Below are 18,234 nucleotides of genomic sequence, written 5' to 3'. Positions count from 1 at the left end.
CTGAGTAGAAAATGGCTAAACATCATTCATACCCTAACATGATGGATTCCTAAATTGTACTTCTACATGATAATTGGATTTTAGGAGGAAAAAGGTGACATTTTAGCTTAGGAATATAACTTGAGGAGATAGGAATGAGTTGAGAGCATGAACTCTCTTTTCCCTTATTTAGCCTATTGGAACAAATGCCCTCTCTCTGATTGCTCAATAATTGATAGAATTGGAATATTCCAAGTTCCTGAATACACTTGCGTGGATGTCCAGCCAACACACATTATCCATCCACCTGTATCATTCCAGTCCTTTTCACATAGTTCTTGGACAACCCAGAAGCTTAGAGAACCGCAGTCTGCAGTGCTTTGTGACTTCAAACAGATAATGACCCCATAGATTTGTCAAACTTAAGTACATGAGCTAAATTGGTGCAAGACCAGTAATTGTATGAGTTCCTGCCAAAACAAAACATTTATATGCACTGGTGCTGGTTATTGTGCCATTAAGTTCTACTGTCCAAACTAAGCTTCAACTGTTCTTCACCTGCCTCTTTAGCTTCTCTACTACACTGCCATTAAATTGCCTTTTAGAACCTATAATTCATCCTTAATGACAGTTTGCCTGGACTTGTGGCTAAATGGTGTAGTGCTTTATGTAATTGATCTGGACATTGTTTTCCTCTGTTTACTGTTGTTTTCTGCATGAGCAAATGAATTATTAATTGTTTACCATGTGATACAATATGATGATTTTCTTTATGTTCTAATTTTTCTTATTAAGGTAATAAATAGCCAAAGGGTAGACAACAATAAGAAAAGCTGTAGCTTATCTAACTTGATGATTCCCATACCATTTTGACTATGATAATAGTTTAGTAATATAAATAAAGTACTTGTTCAACTTGATTCAATGTCTTATGCTTTCAGCTAATCTATCTGATAATTGAAAGATAAAATATTTATTTGAAGAAAAAAAGTTAAAAGAATAAATCATACCTCCAATGTGAAGCACCAGTAATTAAATTAGGATTCGAGACTGTCATTGCAAAAAAGATCACTCATCTCTGTTTCAGAAATAGATTCTGTATCAATTCATGAATTGCTAGTCATCGTCAAAGATTGTCTATTTCACATATAGTACAGATATTATAAATCTTTTTGAAGAAATTAATCTCATTCAACGTAATTATTATTATTGTGGATGTGATCAAGTTGGTCAATTGGATCATTTAAAATTATAGGATTGAAAATATTTTTATCCCATGGGAAGACTTGTTGGCTTCTGAACTTTCTTTCCAATATGATAATTTAATATGTTTGACTCTTTGCAAAACAATCCAATATGATAATTCTATGTATGTTTCATTGTTCTCTCGTTGGACATCTCAAACGTGGGCAAGCTTATCAATTAATTCTTGTTGGGTTCTTTGGTGATCCAATTCTCATCCCATCTATCACTTAGTAGCATTTTCATATTTGCTAATAACATAATAGGTGTGCATACAGCCCTCCTGGAAGTAATTGCAATGCAACAAGAACACAGTGGTGGATGCATCACACTAAGAGATCACCATGTTGGATGCATGCCTCAAATCGAAAGCTTGCTTGTTTTACTCGATCACCTCGCAAAGTCTCTCCTTTCTCTCTGATACCAGAACACAATTGTTGATAAGCCAGGTGCCCATTCACAGTCAAAAGGACACAGACGTATCACTTTTCTTGCCATAAACAAAGAAGAGAGACAGCAGACACACACTCTCCCTCTTTCGGCCCTGTCAAAAGGTGAAAAAAGGGAGCTTTTTTTATCTCTGTATTCTTTATCCTTCTTTCACCCTTCTCTCTCTTTCTCTCTGCCTTGTGTTCAGAACCCACCAGAAGTGATTTGTTTGGTTCCCCCACATAGAACCAAGAGTTAAATCTTCTGTGTCGATAAGGGGATTGGTAGAACGCACAGAGAAGGAAAAAGAAGCTCCGAGCGAGTATCTGCTCTGGCTATTCGGTGGTGTTCTAAATATCCCCCACACAGTCTGTGCTGGATTCCTTCTCTGTGTCTTCGGCGGTGGATGATCCTTCCTTCCTCTATGATTTGCCACCTTCTCGAATCTAGACTATAATATTCGCGGGCTAATCCTCTTGCCTCTTCCTGCACAGCGGCGCGACTGCTTCCCCTGCTTAGGAGAAGGAGCATGGGGTTGCGAAACCTTAATCTCTCGGAAATGGATCTCGAGAGCGGATCCTACATCAATCCTGCCAAGGTGAGTTGGAAAGCGTTTGCTACTAAAGTTTGGATTTTGAAGGTGTTTCGGAGAACTTTGATCTCGAACGAGTTTGGTTTTGCATTTATCTTCTTGTCGAGTTCAGATTTCGGAGTTGATTGAGCTCAAGGAGGGATTTTGTTTGGGTTTTAGGCACTTTTTTCTTGTTAAGAGCCGCGTGTTTGACGTTTGTTGATGAATCTTTGAAATCAGAAGTGGGAGGGAGTTTGGATTAGTTTCTTGGGCCGAGTGCTTTCTTTTCGTCTCTCTCTTTTTTTGTGATAGATGAACATTTTAAGAATTTTTGCTAGATTTTAAGGTACTCTTGTTGGTTTTGGGATTGCAATTTGCTCCATTTCATCTGAAAGCTAAGGTTTTGAAGATGTTTGATGAGTGTTGATGCTCCAACGAGGGAACCTCACCTGAACTGCAGAGACAATCATGGAGGTCAGTCGTGATGCTTGCTTACCAGAGCCTTGGCGTGGTCTATGGCGACCTCAGCACTTCGCCCCTGTATGTGTACAAGAGCACCTTTGCTGATGACATCGAGCACTCGGAGAGCAACGACGAGATCTATGGCGTGCTCTCTTTCGTTTTCTGGACCCTCACCCTTATCCCTCTCCTCAAGTATGTCCTCGTAGTTCTCCGAGCAGACGATAACGGTGAGGGTGGCACGTTCGCCCTCTATTCCCTCCTCGTTCGTCACGCCCGCGTTGGGTTCATACCAAACGGGCAGGTCGCCGATGAGGAGCTCTTGGCCTATAATAAGAAGGATGATCACTTGGGCCTTCTCAATGGCGATCCTTCCGCCCCTACTGGTGGTGCGATGACTGCACCGTGGATGAGGAGGCTATTGGAGAAGCACCAAATCTCGCAGCGTGTGTTGCTGGTTCTTGCTTTGCTTGGGACATGCATGGTCATTGGGGATGGTGTCCTCACCCCCGCAATCTCGGGTAATCTGCTTTGTTCTGTATGCTCTTCTGCAGTTCCTTTGGCCACTCGGTGTGCTTCTTTCGCCCTAAATATGTTCTTTTATTGTTGCAGTGTTCTCTGCAGTCTCAGGTCTTGAGCTTTCCATGTCGAAGGAACATCACAAATGTAAGGAAGTTTCTCGACGAGAGCTAATTACTAAATTATTTTGTTTAAGGGTCTAGATGTAGATTTCCTAGTAATATGCATTGGTTCTTTTGATATTTGCCATGATTCTGTCTTTGTTTCTATCTCTGCGTTTTGTTCTCTCTCTTAGTAATTCCTTTCTGGTTGGTAGGGTCAAATTTGCCTGTCTTGGTTTTTTTCTGTCTTTTGGTCTCCTCAAGGATGCCTAATCACATTGAATTGCAATTATAAATGTTTGCAAATATGCAATTTTAGCAATGCTTTATTTTCTTCTAGAAATTGTGGGTGGTGGACAATTATCATTATTGTTATCTGTCCTTTTGCTAAGACATATTGAGCTAACTTGATTATGAAGGAGGTAGACTCATTTAAAAAGGAAAAAAAGAAGGTCATCGATTACTGAACATGTTGAAGCTACATAGGTAACTTCAGTGTAGGTCACTGATGAGCTACAGTGAAGCTTTGCTTTTGTTTATAGATTGCTTGTATAAGTGATCTATTGATCTGAGTCATGAGATACTGTCATCCAACGTAAGTAAAGGCAAGTTGCTCTCTGGCTTGGCTATCCTGAAGTCATGCTTATACTAGAGACTTCTTACTTCACATTGATCTTCAGTTCTTATTTTTCCTCAACTCTACCTGTTCTATGCTATTTGTCCTACTTATTTCTTTTAGCAACAGTCTATAAGCTATGTCTTCTTTTGTAGTCAGTGTATTGTCAAAACTTCCAGGACAACTGAATAGAAGCAAAGAAGAGATAGCTTTAGAAAATTTCTTGCATACAACTTTTCTGGTGTTCTAGAAGTTGAGAAGAACAAATTCAAATTTATGTAATCAGGACTACATTTTATGTAACCTTTCAGCTTCTTTTTGACTTCGAGATGAAATTGAATGTGGATTATCATTTTTTTATAGATTTTCCTTACATTTGGTTCGTTAGTTGCTCAACAAGATTGACCCCATATCTATCAACTGGCTTCCTAGGATAATTCAGCAATCCTTCTTGTCTGTGATATGCTATGTAATTAGCCATGTATTCTTGGATGTTTAATTGCCAATTTCAAAAGGCTTGAGAAATATTGTGGTGTCTTTTAGTATCTTTTTGTTATGTGATTTAGTGCTGCCTCTTAGTTTTCCGATTATTGAACCTGAGACTCTGATTGGTAGATGTTGCTTCTGTTTGCTGGCTAATGTGATTATGCAGTGGTTGTTGGTTCCAAATGTATTGCTTGCATTTTAAATTGACTTTGTGGCTTTTCTGCAGCTTACTCAATTATTCAGTTTTTACACCTGATGGTTGTTAAATGTGATTTATAACTTCCAGATGTTGAGGTTCCTGTTGCATGTCTCATACTGGTCTGCTTGTTTGCACTGCAACAATACGGTACACACCGACTAGGGTTCCTGTTTGCACCAATTGTCGTGATCTGGCTTATGTGCATCAGTGTCATTGGTGCTTATAATATTTTCTACTGGAATCCTCATGTATATCAAGCCCTTTCCCCCTACTACATGTACAAGTTTTTGAAGAAAACCAGAAGAGGAGGTTGGATGTCTTTAGGTGGTGTTCTCTTATGCATAACAGGTTTGTTGAAGTTCCTGATCATCTTAGCACATTTTTCCATACTGTTGAATAATTGTATTCCCAACTTTCTCTTTTACAGGTTCTGAAGCAATGTATGCAGATCTGGGACATTTTTCACAGTCATCAATAAAGGTAAGGACACCAGGTTGCAACTCACAAGTTTTTAAATACTTCTTCTGTGGTATATGTTTTTGTTCACTGCATGTATCTTTTTTCTTGGTTGTATCTATATTGAGTTATTTAAAATTGTTTTACTTTTGAAGCATTGTTTCCCAAATTTGTTAATTTTTGTCGTGTTTGTATTTAAGATCTTTAACAGTTTGTCATTTAATTCTATCTATGATATATGGTTAAAAGAATAGGTATAATATTCACAATTGGTTGTCAAGTCTGTCAAAATCTAAAATAAAGGATGACCGATATATAAGTTTAAGTTCTTTACTGGTCAAAAGCCCATTTAAGTGGTGTTAAGCAAGTAAAAGAAATCCAGGTCTGGTTCAGAATTGAATTTTTTGTTTGGTAGATGCTAATTTTACGGCAGTGAATGATTGAGAGGAAAACACCATAAACCCCTTACTAGTAATGGTGATTTAAAAATAATAATAATAATGGTGAGCTGAAATGCTTGATTTTAGCTTACATCATCCTTCAAAATACGTCATCTTAGGATGATTCTAACAAGTAAATGAGCATTAAATACTTTGATGACATATAATGTAACCTCTAACTTCCAACTTAGTGAGAAATAGTTTAGAAGTTCATTGATGGCCTGACAAACATGAAAGTTTCAGTACTACAATTGATTTAGCCTTAGTTTGAATGGAGCCTTAACACTGGAAACTGAGTGCCATAAATCCAACAGGAAATATGGTATGCACAGAAAACACATCCCACGGTTTTCAAATTTTAAGTCATAGTAAACAAAATTTGTGTATATTGTTGTGGACTATATGCTGAAATATGTATTAATGTTATTAATGATAATACAGACAGATCATATAGATTGCACCTTTGTCGGTTTCCTTGTCAAAATATCTTTGAGGGCACGTGTTAAAGCCTTGATGGCATTTCAGATAATTCACTTCAGACACAGCTATATAACATGGCTTAGACATGGTTGACATTTTGGACCAGTTATTGGCAAAGTCGATGAGAATTAAGGTTCCTAGTATTCTGTAGAGTACAAATTGGAGTTAATTTGTTTGTCTGCAATATAAGTCCTACCATAAACATGGAAGGAAACCATTTTAATTTTTACATCTCCTGAATTTATGCATTTGTGCATCATTGTTCTCCCAAAGACTGTATGCAGCCATATATCGAGATCTCCAGAGCAAGAGATTGGGGTCATATTCCATTTATTAAAGGTCTCGTAATACTTTAGTCTTTATCTGAGATTCATCTACTTGAAAGCAGTAATAAATTCTTAATGCTCATAAGACACAATAAAAACGCATGTAGATTGACAAAAAAACTAATTGCCTGGTTTAAAATGATAAGATTCGACCCAAAATGAGAAGATATATGAAGAATGTAGTGAAAGATGTTTTTCATAGAATTCCCAATGTCGCTTCCATTACCCTTAAGAAAATTTTGCTTTTATGAAGTGAGTTGTAAAAGAGATGGAAGGGCTGATTTTCAAGAGCTAAGAGCCGCATTTATCTCGTCAGCGGTATCTACTTCTACACATTTGTATGTTATTGAAGTGGAGCACTTGTCATTTTTGGCTAGTTTTCAAGAATTCAGTAGACTTGAATTAAATTTGTTAAACAACTTATTCAGAGTGCTTGCACTATAAGGGCTATTGACATTAAAATTTTCTATCCAATAAACTTTCATTTCTCTACAGATTGCTTTTACTTTTGTGGTGTACCCATCCTTGCTCCTAGCATATATGGGACAAGCGGCTTATCTATCTCAGCACCATGTTATCCAAAATCATTATCGGATTGGGTTCTATGTGTCTGTACCAGGTATTTGTTTTCCTGCATATTAAATTTTGCACAATCATAGATTGATCAGCATAGTCATCCTAATTTCCAGAGTATTTACATGTAGAATTTTCTCTTGTTAGAGAGATTAAGATGGCCTGTTCTGGCAATAGCTATACTTGCTGCTGTGGTGGGGAGTCAATCAGTTATAACTGGTACTTTCTCAATTATCAAACAGTGCACTGCCTTGGGTTGTTTTCCAAGGGTGAAGATAGTGCATACTTCATCCAAAATAGGTGGTCAGGTATACATCCCAGAGATCAACTGGATTTTGATGTTATTGTGTTTGGCTGTGACTATTGGTTTCAGAGACACAAAGCACCTGGGCAATGCACAAGGTATAATGTGCTAGAGTATAATTCATTGATTTCTCTATGATCTTTGGATTTCTTTTACCAATTTAACATAAAGCGCCTCCCTTTTTTAAAGTCTGGGTGCCTAATGGTTTTGCCTCTTTATCGTGAATTTTAGGTCATCTCTACCTGTAGAATCCTATATTTATGGGAATAGACCTAGTTGATCATGATGACTCTTCAACTTGTGGATCAGATTCAGTTTGATATTCTTGCAATAATTATCATTTATCCAAGCAATTTATATAAATGATAATTACCCCAAGAAGACAACATGAAGTACATATATATGACAGTCCAATTTTGAAGAAAATTCCATGTTTTGCTCTCTGATAATTTCATTGAGAACTTTGTAGATCTAAGTTCAATTTTCCAAGGTCATTTAGGTTTTACATTCAGATTCTTTGTTTTAACTTTCTGATTTGGGCCTCCAGCTCCCAGGCAAATGATCTCACCATTGGTGATCATGGAACCAGTTTGCTCACAAAAGCATCGGCATGTGAATGGAACTTTAATGTGCCGATCTCACCACTGTATCATGTAGACAATTTGGCTTCTATAATCTATGCTGCCATTTCCTATTATATATAGATTGGTCATCTCCAGCATCAACCTTTGAGACTGTTCCTTTTGCTTTTTCTCTTTTCAATTTTTTTAATAAACAAAGTCTTGGATCACCTGTATTTATATGTTTTTGGGCCTTCATGCAAAAAAATTTATGGTTCTATACTTCTACTATGTGATTCACTCTACTATTATTCCGATACAAACTTTTTTTTTTCTCTCATTTTTAAACATCTTTTAGTTTGCAGTTAATCAGTCTTTCTTCTGCTTCTGCTGCTGCCTTCGATCATGATTCTATAATTGTTTGCATCCAATAACTCATTTGTTAATGTTGATAGTGATACCATAACCCTTTCATATGTGAACAACCTGTCAAGTGATGATTTCATATTCTCCGGAGGATATCTCTCTTTACGATTTACATCGTTGCACATGAATTTTGTTAGTGCACCATCTTTGACTCTTCAATTGCAACAGGTTTAGCAGTTATAATTGTTATGCTGGTAACCACCTGCTTGATGTCCCTGGTAATTGTCCTTTGCTGGCACAAGAACATTTTTCTTGCTATATGCTTCGTTGTATTCTTCGGAACCATAGAGGTGCTCTTCTTCTCGGCCTCCCTAATCAAGTTCCTCGAGGGAGCATGGGTTCCTATTGCTCTTTCCTTCGTTCTCATGACTGTCATGTGCATATGGCATTATGGCACACGTAAGAAGTACGAATTTGATGTCCAGAACAAGGTCCCCATCAACTGGCTCCTTAGCCTTGGTCCTGCTCTTGGCTTTGTACGTGTGCGAGGCATTGGGCTTATTCATACAGAGCTCATATCAGGAATCCCAGCCATTTTCTCACATTTTGTCACCAACTTACCAGCATTTCACCAGGTAACTATTAAGGTTTTCCACACACTAAGCTTATCGGCAGTAATAGAACAGGCGTCGTTGATTCTCTTATCACTTAAATGATAGAATTGATTCATATTGTTCATCAACATAACATTATACTTCATTCGCACCAGGTTCTTGTCTTCCTTTGCATAAAGTCAGTCCCAGTGCCACACGTCCTGGCCGAGGAAAGATTCCTTGTTGGTCGCGTTGGTCCAAAAGAATACAGAAGTTACAGGGTCATTGTCAGGTATGGGTACCATGACATACACAAGGATGACTTGGAGTTCGAGAAGGATCTGGTATCTAGCATTGCAGAGTTCATACAATCTGCAGGGCACGAGCAGAATGGTCACGTAGAGGCAACCGAGAACGGTGATGAAAGGATGATGGTGGTGAGTGCAGGTTTCAGGTTCCATGAGGAAAGAGCTGTAGAACCTGTGGAAGCACCTGGCCCTTCGAACTCGAAGGCAATGCCCTCTTCGCCAATTCCACCTGAGAAAAGAGTAAGGTTTGTCTTGCCAAGGAGCCCGAAGTTAGAGAAGGGCACGAGAGAAGAGTTGCAAGAGCTAATGGAAGCAAGAGAAGCAGGAATGGCATTCATCCTTGGGCATTCATACATGAGGGCAAAGAGTGGATCGAGCCTAATAAAGCGGCTTGTGATCAATTTCGGATACGAGTTCCTGAGGAGGAACTGCAGGGGTCCAATGTATGCAGTCAGCATCCCTCATGCATCGACGCTGGAGGTCGGGATGATCTACAATGTCTGAGCTTCAACTGCAACTGTACAGCTTCACCTCTGTCATCTTCATCTGCACCATGGACGATCAAGCTCATCCTCCAATCTTGTGTCCTTGTACAAAAAAGAAACGAATACAAGCATTTAGGTGCAGGATTTCTTCCTTTGTTCTGCCTTTGCAAGGTACCATCATGTAAATAGGAGAATAATTTTTGTATGGAGATTCTAGTGCCTGTAGAGCTGGAAGAGAAGTTCACTAACTGCAGATCGAAGTAGTTTGTGCTCCTCATTCTGTAATGACAAACACTCTGTGATAAGCACTACCTCAATAACATGCAGGGGTGGATTTGGTTCTGAGCAAATGAGATTTTTCACTTATCCCAAAAGAAACTTCTGCTGCTTGCTAATGAATCTTTCTTACTCAAAATGATCTCCATAGAAATCTGCAAAGCAGAGACCACCAACTTGATGTCAAAGCTTCATTTTGAAATCTTCAATAATCTGTCAAATGCATTGAAGGATGTTCATTGACTCAGTCAAACAACAAGTTTCTTCTAATATTAATATTTTACTTGTATATGTTGACCTGCAACTTGTTTGAACTTGAAGCTTGGGATAAGGGTGGTGGACTCTGGTTTTCTACAGGAACAAACCATCACACTGTTTCTGACAACACTTCTCCAACCTTTCTAATTATTTTAGTGTTGTTAAGACAACATGATCATAAAATATCTCCTACCTATTGAATCTGCCAATCATTTTCTGTTCACCTATTTCATCACCAATATATAAATCCCATATTTTTCTTGTTTGAAGTGGTTGGAACCCTGGGAGATGCCACCCCACAAAGAAGGAAAGGGACACAGAGTTCTGAGATGCCCCCCCCCCCCCCCCCCCCCCGCTCACACACTTTACACAATGGAGTACAGTGAATAAGAAGGTGCATGCCAGTACTGGCAGTAGATAAGATTCCATGATACAATGCTTTATAGTATTCACTTGCATGCTCACAAGTCATAGCTGGAATGCTGCTGTTGGATAAGGGAGGGGAGTCGAAGAGTTATCCACTTCAATGAGGAGATCCACTAAGTTTGATTTCAGGTACTTGGAGATTTAGTGAACACCCATCTTGTTCCCTCTGTGCTGGTAGCTTATCTATAGAAAAACTAATGTGAGAAGAGATGATTTTGTTTGTGTAAATTAAAAATGTTAATTACTTATGTAGCACAACATTAGGAGCTTTATTAACAGAGATGTGAGATCAACAAAATCAGAGAGTTGATCAGAAGCAAATTTCTATGCATTTCATTAGAATTTGAAGTCATAATTTCTTTTTCCTCCCGGCTTAAGTCACGACCAAGTTGACCACCGACGGGGCGGACACACGAAGCAGCAGTCGCACGTAAGTCGTGACGCAGTGGTTGGAAGCGGAGCCACACTGGTGCTCTCGATGATCCTAACCATGGATCTGATGAGATCGACGGTGGTGATCATCCGGGAGACCTGCTGGCGGTCAAAGGACGGTTCATTTTTTCCACGGCGTGGCGCCGCCACAGCGACCGACATCGGCGGCGAACGCGGACGTTGTGGATAAAGTGGGTCCCGCCCCGGCCTCCGCCCGACCGTCGGTCTCGGACACGCGTCAATCAGGCCGGTCCATCGGGTGGATCCCAGATTCGCGTCCCGCAGACACCCCTTCTTCTAGTCCTTAATCACCACAATGCCATCCTCCCCTTCCGCCGGGAACCATAGCCACGCCATGTAAGACCTAAACAACAACAGGCACCAGCTTTTCTGTGACAACATACATATATATATATATATATATAGCCTTGTTTGGAAGGCAAGATGTCATACATATGAGCTCTAAACTAATAAGAACAAGAATAGTTTGGTTGGTTCACGATAAGAACGAAGAGCTGGTGGTGGATGGCCAACCTTATAATATCCGGCGGAGAAGGCGAGATGATGCTTACGTGCATGCGGTGGGCGGACGCTGCGTATCTCGAGAGAGACCCACAGGAAATCCAATCCCCATTATTGTTTCTTGGTGGCCTCATTCCGCCAAAGAAGACGACGCCAAAAGGCTTCCCCATCTTCTTCCAGATTTTGACTTCCACATGGCTTTATCCATTACCTTACATGCTGATCACGTCGTCCGTTGATCAAAACTCAAGATTAATAATGCCTGCGCAGCTTTGCTTGGTTACAACTTTTGACGGTTCTGGTGGTGAATAGGGAGGGGATGAAGGGATGTAGTTTGAAGATGAACTTATCCAACTGTTGCTTGAAGTATGAGTCACAGAGAGAGAGAGAGAGAGTTGTATGGACGACGACGACTGTTGAGTATTAACTCGTCCTCGTTATCCACCATCCTACATGATTACCTCGATATTTAAGATGCTTTATCTCCTCATCAGCTGATCAAAACACAAGATTACTGCCTGCGGAAACTTGTTTGGATACAACTGTTCTGATGGTGAATAGGGAAGCAGGGAATGAAGTTTGAAGATAACCTCAGCATGAGAGAGAGAGAGAGAGAGAGAGAGAGAGAGTTGCTGTGACTCGGAACCCAACCAAGTCTTCTATCTAAATAATTCAGGATATCATAATCGCTGACTCAGAACCCGACTAAAGTCTTCTATCTAAATTAATTGGGGATAAACTTAGGATATGCACGCAAGTTATGCCACTTGACCTAATCCAATCTAATCCACTCAGGGGCACATTTTGGATATATATATATATATATATATATAGATAGATAGATAGTTTTACGTGCCATACATGCTATCTCCAGATATATTATATCTCAAAGTTAGATATGCTATGATACCCCTTTCTTTTACTTGTCATTGGAAGTTTAATCTATCCTTCTATCTTCCACCTTTTGGTTAACTTGCTAATTTGAATGTGAGTGTGCGATTCATCTTTTAACTGTGAATAATTGAGGAAATTTATCTGAAATATTTTATAAAAAATAAAAAAAAATAGTACGAGTTCCTCTTCAATAGATTTTTGTCATTGTTTATATATTGTGGAGATATGAAAACAACTAAAAAATTAAATGGCATTTCCAGATTTCAACCCCAATATATTAAATTATATATATATATATATATATATATAAGAAAAAATCCAACCACGGCGTTACAAAGTAATATTAAAAAGTAATAAAGCAAAGTAGTGTAGACAATAAAGCGTACATTAAATGACTTCCATTCCCATCTCCATCTCTATCTCCATCTTCGCCACGTCTCCTTCTCGCCTCTGTTTCCCCCTCTCATATAGACAAAGAACTCAAAGCAGAGAGATAGGTCTCTCCGAGCTGTTTCGATCTCCCCGGCGAAAGACCTCTGACGACGCTGATCCCGCCGTTGTGAGGTATGTGTACCCCGATCCCGAGCTCTTTGTGTCGGTCGTGGTGCTTGCGCTGAGTTCTTTGTGGTTCCTTCTCGATGACCTTTTGCTGCTTGTTTGATCAATGTAGTGAAAGATTTGTTTTTGGAGATTGTTCTGATTGACTCGGAATAAAGTGAAGATTTTTTTGGTTTTCTTCGGTCGATTCTATTGCTTGCATCTTTGAATCCATGGTAAGTGGGTGAGTGGAATGGGGTTGTCGTGATCTCGAGAACTGTTGAGGGAGACAAGGATGTTTCTTTTATGGCTAATCTTTTACGGTCATCTATCTTTTTTTCTTCTTTTTTTTTTTCTCTCTTGAATCAGATTAAATCTTTCCTTATGATTGTGTTTACGAAGATGGGCTTGAGGAATCTTCGTTTGATTTCGTTTTCGGGGACTGTTTTAGCTCTTTTTGTTGTCTATAGAAAGTGAGGTGGCTTGGATAAGTTTAGGACGTAAGAACCAAAGTTGGCTTTGTTACCTCCAAAATCCTTTCTGCTAAATGCATAGTTTTCTGCAACATAATGTACATATATTTGACAAAGGCTCACTCTTATGAAAACTATCTTTATTAGAGAAAAGACAAGGTCACTGCTGGCAAAATTTGTTTTTCTTTTTTGTTGATTTGAACTTGTTTTTGTGTATGTGTTAAAGATGCCAATGCTTTGACTGAGGAAATTCTAATTTTTAAGGCTTTGTTACTTTTAGTGGATTGAGTCTCTAACCATGTGATAATCTTTCTGAATTATGTGATGAAACAGAAACGCTTACTTATATAATAAGCTACTGATGGCATTTGTAAACCGTCTAAAATTAAGATGCGAAAATTATTCAGAAGGTTATCTCATCACTCATTCGTCAAGCTAGATTGAGATGAGCAATAGATGAATTTTCTGACATGATTGAGATAATGACACAAAACTAGTAACTTTTTTAACACCACCACTCCTTTGCCATCATCACCCTTGATTCTAGGGTGCTGGGGACTATTTGTATATGATTGAAGTGATTGTCTTACTTCTTTCAATGCTTTCTTCAAATGGTTTGTGCTGTAGGTATCAGGTCATACCTTTGTTTTTTTTTTTGCTTGTGTCAACTGGAAAATAGATTTCTTTTCATTTCTGAGTTATTTTGTGCAAATATAAATATCTGTAAGATTCTGATGTTACTTAGATTGGTTTGATTTTCATTGAGATTTTGTTTCTCCATGCGAAAACTTCGCATGTAAGTTCATAGGAATAAAAATGATGATGATGACTAGGTGATGAATCTTATTGCTTGAGTTTGCATCAATAAGAAGTTCATGTTGTTGATGGGAAATAGTTCCTACCAGGATTGTAAGGGAGAAATAGTTCCTATCAATAAGAAGTTCATAAGGAAATAGTTTCCTTATATTGGATATGACAGAATTAGTGTGATGAAGGGCACGTTCATGATGGGGACTAAAAAGAAGAATATATATATATATATATATGTATGTATATATATATATATATATGTATGTATATATATATATATATATGTATGTATATATATATATATGTATGTATATATATATATATATATGTATATATATATTATATCATTTCAGACGGATACTGGGAGAAAGAGAGAAAGGGAAGATGATAAACTCGGAGATGAAGGTTGTGTACCTTCTCATGGGTGCATATAGATGATGGAATCCTACCATCTAAAAGAAATGTGGTGTTATCACTACGGATGAGAAAAACATTTTAATTCATTCAATCATTCTGTGATCTCCAGTTGCAGTTCATTTCCTCTTTTTAGTCCCTCCAAGTACAAGATGAAAACGAAATTACACGTATAAGGCAGAATAAAAAAGGAAAATTGCATTCCATAAATTAAAATATATAAATCATTAGATCTTTCCTTCTTAGGAGAATATATACTTTCATATTTGCTTTGGCAAATAATCTTTGTTGTTGATGAAATAATTGATGAGATTTCTTTTTAGTACAAATCGAATCTGATCCCTTTTCATTTCTAAATTTCATATCTTTTTTGCATTTATTCCATTCTTCATCTCTTGCTTAAATTACTTTCTGGGGTCCATCTAAGTGAGTTATTGTTCCATCATTATTGATGTATGATAGGTCGAACCTCATAGTTTGATCTGACTGTACAAACTTCTTTCATCTAGTCTATATTTCTGTTTCGACTGCATAAATTTGATATTCTGTTTAGTGGTTTCTCTTATGTGTCTAATCTGTTTGCTTTCACAGGTTTGAATCTAGTAATACACATATATATATTTAAACTTGTAAGCTTTCGAGATAGTAATTGGAACTGGGAGCTTCTTGCTTGGTGGTTTTACTGACTTGTTAAAAGCCAGAAAGCTTTGAGAAATATGTTGTCAAAATCATGTGCCAACCTTTTAGAAATGGGGGCTGACGATCTAATAGACTTCAGTATGTCTATTAAATCACTTCCTAGGGTAATGACAACTCCAGGAATAATAAATGACACAGATGAAGGAGCATGCACTGATGAAGACTCTTGTACTACCACATCACTATTCTGTGATCGTAAAATCATAGTAGCAAACTTCCTTCCACTAAACTCTATGAAAGATCAAACGACTGGAGAATGGTGCTTCACATGGGATGAGGATGCACTACTGCTACAACTGAAAGATGGATTTTCTTATGATACTGAAGTCATATATGTTGGATGTTTGAAGGCTGATATAGATGTCCGTGAGCAAGAAGTAGTTTCTCAAAAGCTATTGGAAGAATATGGGTGCATGCCAACCTTCCTTTCTCCTGATCTTTATAAGAAGTATTACCACGGGTTCTGCAAGAAGCAATTATGGCCTCTTTTCCATTATATGCTTCCTATTGGTCTTCATAAGGGTGATCTCTTTGACCATTCTCTTTTTCAAGCCTATGTTTCTGCAAATAAAAAATTTGCAGACAAGGTTTTGGAGGTAATTAATTCAGATGATGACTATGTGTGGATCCATGATTATCACCTCATGCTTCTTCCAACATTCCTAAGAAAACGACTGAATCGAATCAAAATTGGTTTCTTTCTTCACAGCCCCTTTCCCTCATCCGAAATCTATCGGACGTTGCCTGTCAGAGAGGAAATACTCAAGGCATTGCTTAATGCCGATTTAATTGGCTTCCAGACATATGATTATGCACGGCACTTCCTTTCTTGTTGTAGCAGGATGTTAGGCCTGCATTATGAATCCAAACGTGGTTATATAGGACTCGAATATTATGGACGCATAGTGAGCATCAAGATTCTCTCTGTCGGTGTTCATATAGGCCGGCTTCATTCTGTACTGAATCATCCTCATACAATTTCAAAGGTCCAGGAGATTGAGAAAAAATTCAAGGGGAAGAAGTTGCTACTCGGTGTCGATGACATGGATATATTTAAGGGCATTAGCCTGAAGTTGCTTGCCTTCGAGCTTTTGTTGGAGAGAAGTCCCTATTTAAGAGGAAATATTGTCCTTGTGCAGATTGTAAACCCTGCAAGAAGCACAGGAAAGGATGTGAAGGAAGCAAGAGAAGAAGCAATATCAATAGCTGAAAGGATTAACAATTCTTATGGTACTCCAGGCTATGATCCAGTGGTACTTATTGACAAGCCTATCCCTTTCTATGAAAGAATTGCTTACTATGTGGCAGCAGAGTGTTGCATTGTGAATGCTGTGAGGGATGGCATGAACTTGGTTTCCTATGAGTATGTAGTTTGCAGGCAGGGAACGGAGGAGATGGACAAGTGTAGGGGTGTCAATGTGGGCGGTTCACACACAAGCACACTTATTGTATCTGAGTTTGTTGGTTGCTCTCCATCACTTAGTGGAGCCTTTAGGGTCAATCCCTGGAGTGTTGAGGATGTGGCTGATGCTCTTCATCAATCAATTATATTGGGAGAATCAGAGAGACAGTTGCGTCATGAAAAACATTATCGTTATGTCAGCACCCATCATGTTGCTTACTGGGCTCACAGCTTTTCTCAGGATCTGAAGAGAGCATGCAAAGACTACTACAGTCAGAGGTGCTGGGCTCTTGGATTTGGCCTAAATTTCCGTGTACTTTTCCTTTCACCTAATTTTAGGAAATTGACATTCAATCATATTGTATCATCCTACAAGAATACCTACAGAAGAGCTATATTTTTGGACTATGATGGCACCATTATGCCTGAATCATCTGTCAACAAAACTCCAAGCCAAGAAACCATATCTATCCTGAATGGCCTGTGCAGCGATCCAAATAACACTGTGTTTATTGTCAGTGGCAGAGGCAGGGATTCTCTTAGTGAGTGGTTTTCCTCATGTGAAAACCTTGGAATTGCTGCTGAACATGGCTATTTCATCAGGTACAATTCATAAAAGCTACTCATACTTCCTAATTTTGTGTTTTCTGTTGTTGCCTTGTTTCATTAATTTGGTTCTCTTCTTTTCCCTTATAGGTGGAGAAAGGATGTTGAGTGGGAGTCCAATTCAGTTGTTGCTGATTCTGATTGGATGAAGATAGCGAAACCAGTTATACAATTATATACTGATACCACAGATGGTTCATTTGTAGAAGTAAAGGAGAGTGCAATTGTATGGCATCATCAATATGCAGATCATGACTTTGGTCCCTGCCAAGCTAAAGAACTACTGGATCATCTTGAGAGTGTTCTGGCAAACGAGCCAGTGGTTGTTAAGCGGGGTCAACATATTGTTGAAGTAAAACCTCAGGTGCAAACTTATGGTGGAAGATTTGCGTGTCGTAGTTCTTCGGTGCTTTTTCTTGCTCTACTGGCATCTAACAACAAGATTGTATATGTGCAGGGAGTTAGTAAAGGGCTGGTGGTGGAGAAGCTTCTTGGGACTCTGAGCAACCGTGGGAAGCCACCGGACTTTGTGATGTGCATTGGTGATGACCGATCTGATGAGGACATGTTTGAGAGCATCAACAACACTGCTTCAAGCAATCTATTTCCATCAGTTCCCGAAGTCTTTGCATGTACAGTTGGTCAAAAGCCAAGCAAGGCCAAATACTACGTTGAAGATACCAGTGAAGTTCTAAGGTTATTACGAGGTATCACTGCTGTCTCAACTCAGAATCAAAAGTTCACACACTATCAGGTTTCATTTGAAAGTTCGAGTTGAGGTCAATTTTTGACTGTCTTTTTTGTTCATATGCTAGTCATAGCACCTGTACATCCTAATGAGCTCTACATGTTGAGTTCAATCTGTTTTAGCATACATGTGAATTCATGCCTTCTTCAGCCTTCATTTGTTCTTCCAATCATCCAGCAAGCTTTATAGCATCAGAAACAGTAAATTTCTAAGTGGAAGGAGATGCACCAAAGGCGATTTTGTTC

At 38.6% G+C, this 18,234-nt stretch overlaps 2 protein-coding genes and 1 long non-coding RNA gene across 4 annotated transcripts; 2 read left to right on the top strand and 1 right to left on the bottom strand.

Annotated features, from left to right (window-relative positions):
• Nucleotides 1–1,782: 1,782 nt before the first annotated feature.
• On the top strand, nucleotides 1,783–9,842 carry LOC135617532 (potassium transporter 6-like). Of its 2 annotated transcripts, none has more exons than XM_065117875.1 (10): nucleotides 1,783–2,052; nucleotides 2,145–2,248; nucleotides 2,682–3,201; nucleotides 3,293–3,346; nucleotides 4,689–4,949; nucleotides 5,029–5,081; nucleotides 6,799–6,922; nucleotides 7,008–7,184; nucleotides 8,335–8,741; nucleotides 8,876–9,842. In XM_065117875.1, the coding sequence occupies exons 2-10, from the start codon at nucleotides 2,180–2,182 to the stop codon at nucleotides 9,509–9,511; spliced, it is 2,301 nt and encodes a 766-aa protein (XP_064973947.1). In that variant the 5' UTR covers nucleotides 1,783–2,052; nucleotides 2,145–2,179; the 3' UTR covers nucleotides 9,512–9,842. The 2 variants fall into 2 exon arrangements, with proteins under 2 accessions (XP_064973947.1, XP_064973944.1); XM_065117872.1 differs by having other exon boundaries at nucleotides 1,785–2,052; nucleotides 7,024–7,278.
• Nucleotides 9,843–10,758: 916 nt separating this feature from the next.
• LOC135636599 (uncharacterized) lies at nucleotides 10,759–11,984 on the bottom strand. Its single transcript, XR_010495943.1, has 2 exons — nucleotides 11,419–11,984; nucleotides 10,759–11,248 (listed from the first exon to the last, which is right to left on the bottom strand). It is a non-coding gene; the product is annotated as an uncharacterized LOC135636599 (long non-coding RNA).
• A 723-nt stretch (nucleotides 11,985–12,707) lies between these two features.
• Nucleotides 12,708–18,145, top strand: LOC135617520 (probable alpha,alpha-trehalose-phosphate synthase [UDP-forming] 9). Its single transcript, XM_065117850.1, has 4 exons — nucleotides 12,708–12,864; nucleotides 15,126–17,238; nucleotides 17,332–17,605; nucleotides 17,699–18,145. Exons 2-4 carry the CDS (start codon nucleotides 15,251–15,253, stop codon nucleotides 18,017–18,019), a joined length of 2,583 nt encoding a protein of 860 aa, XP_064973922.1. The 5' UTR covers nucleotides 12,708–12,864; nucleotides 15,126–15,250; the 3' UTR covers nucleotides 18,020–18,145.
• The last annotated feature ends 89 nt before the right edge of the window (nucleotides 18,146–18,234 follow it).

This window comes from Musa acuminata, chromosome BXJ1-3 (assembly GCF_036884655.1).
Source record: "Musa acuminata AAA Group cultivar baxijiao chromosome BXJ1-3, Cavendish_Baxijiao_AAA, whole genome shotgun sequence".
Classification (NCBI taxonomy): domain Eukaryota; kingdom Viridiplantae; phylum Streptophyta; class Magnoliopsida; order Zingiberales; family Musaceae; genus Musa; species Musa acuminata.
The sequence above is the reverse complement of the archived record's forward strand: the minus strand, read 5'-3'. Positions and strand labels throughout refer to the sequence as shown.

Excerpts from the sequence above, each read along its gene's own strand:
- LOC135617532 (XM_065117872.1), top strand. The coding sequence starts at position 2,180 with ATGGGGTTGCGAAACCTTAATCTCTCGGAAATGGATCTCGAGAGCGGA. Across the intron at positions 5,082-6,798 it reads TTTCACAGTCATCAATAAAG|ATTGCTTTTACTTTTGTGGT; the intron begins GTAAGGACACCA and ends ATTTCTCTACAG. Across the intron at positions 7,279-8,334 it reads GCACCTGGGCAATGCACAAG|GTTTAGCAGTTATAATTGTT; the intron begins GTATAATGTGCT and ends CAATTGCAACAG.
- LOC135617520 (XM_065117850.1), top strand. The coding sequence starts at position 15,251 with ATGTTGTCAAAATCATGTGCCAACCTTTTAGAAATGGGGGCTGACGAT. Across the intron at positions 17,239-17,331 it reads GAACATGGCTATTTCATCAG|GTGGAGAAAGGATGTTGAGT; the intron begins GTACAATTCATA and ends TTTCCCTTATAG. Across the intron at positions 17,606-17,698 it reads TTGTTGAAGTAAAACCTCAG|GGAGTTAGTAAAGGGCTGGT; the intron begins GTGCAAACTTAT and ends GTATATGTGCAG.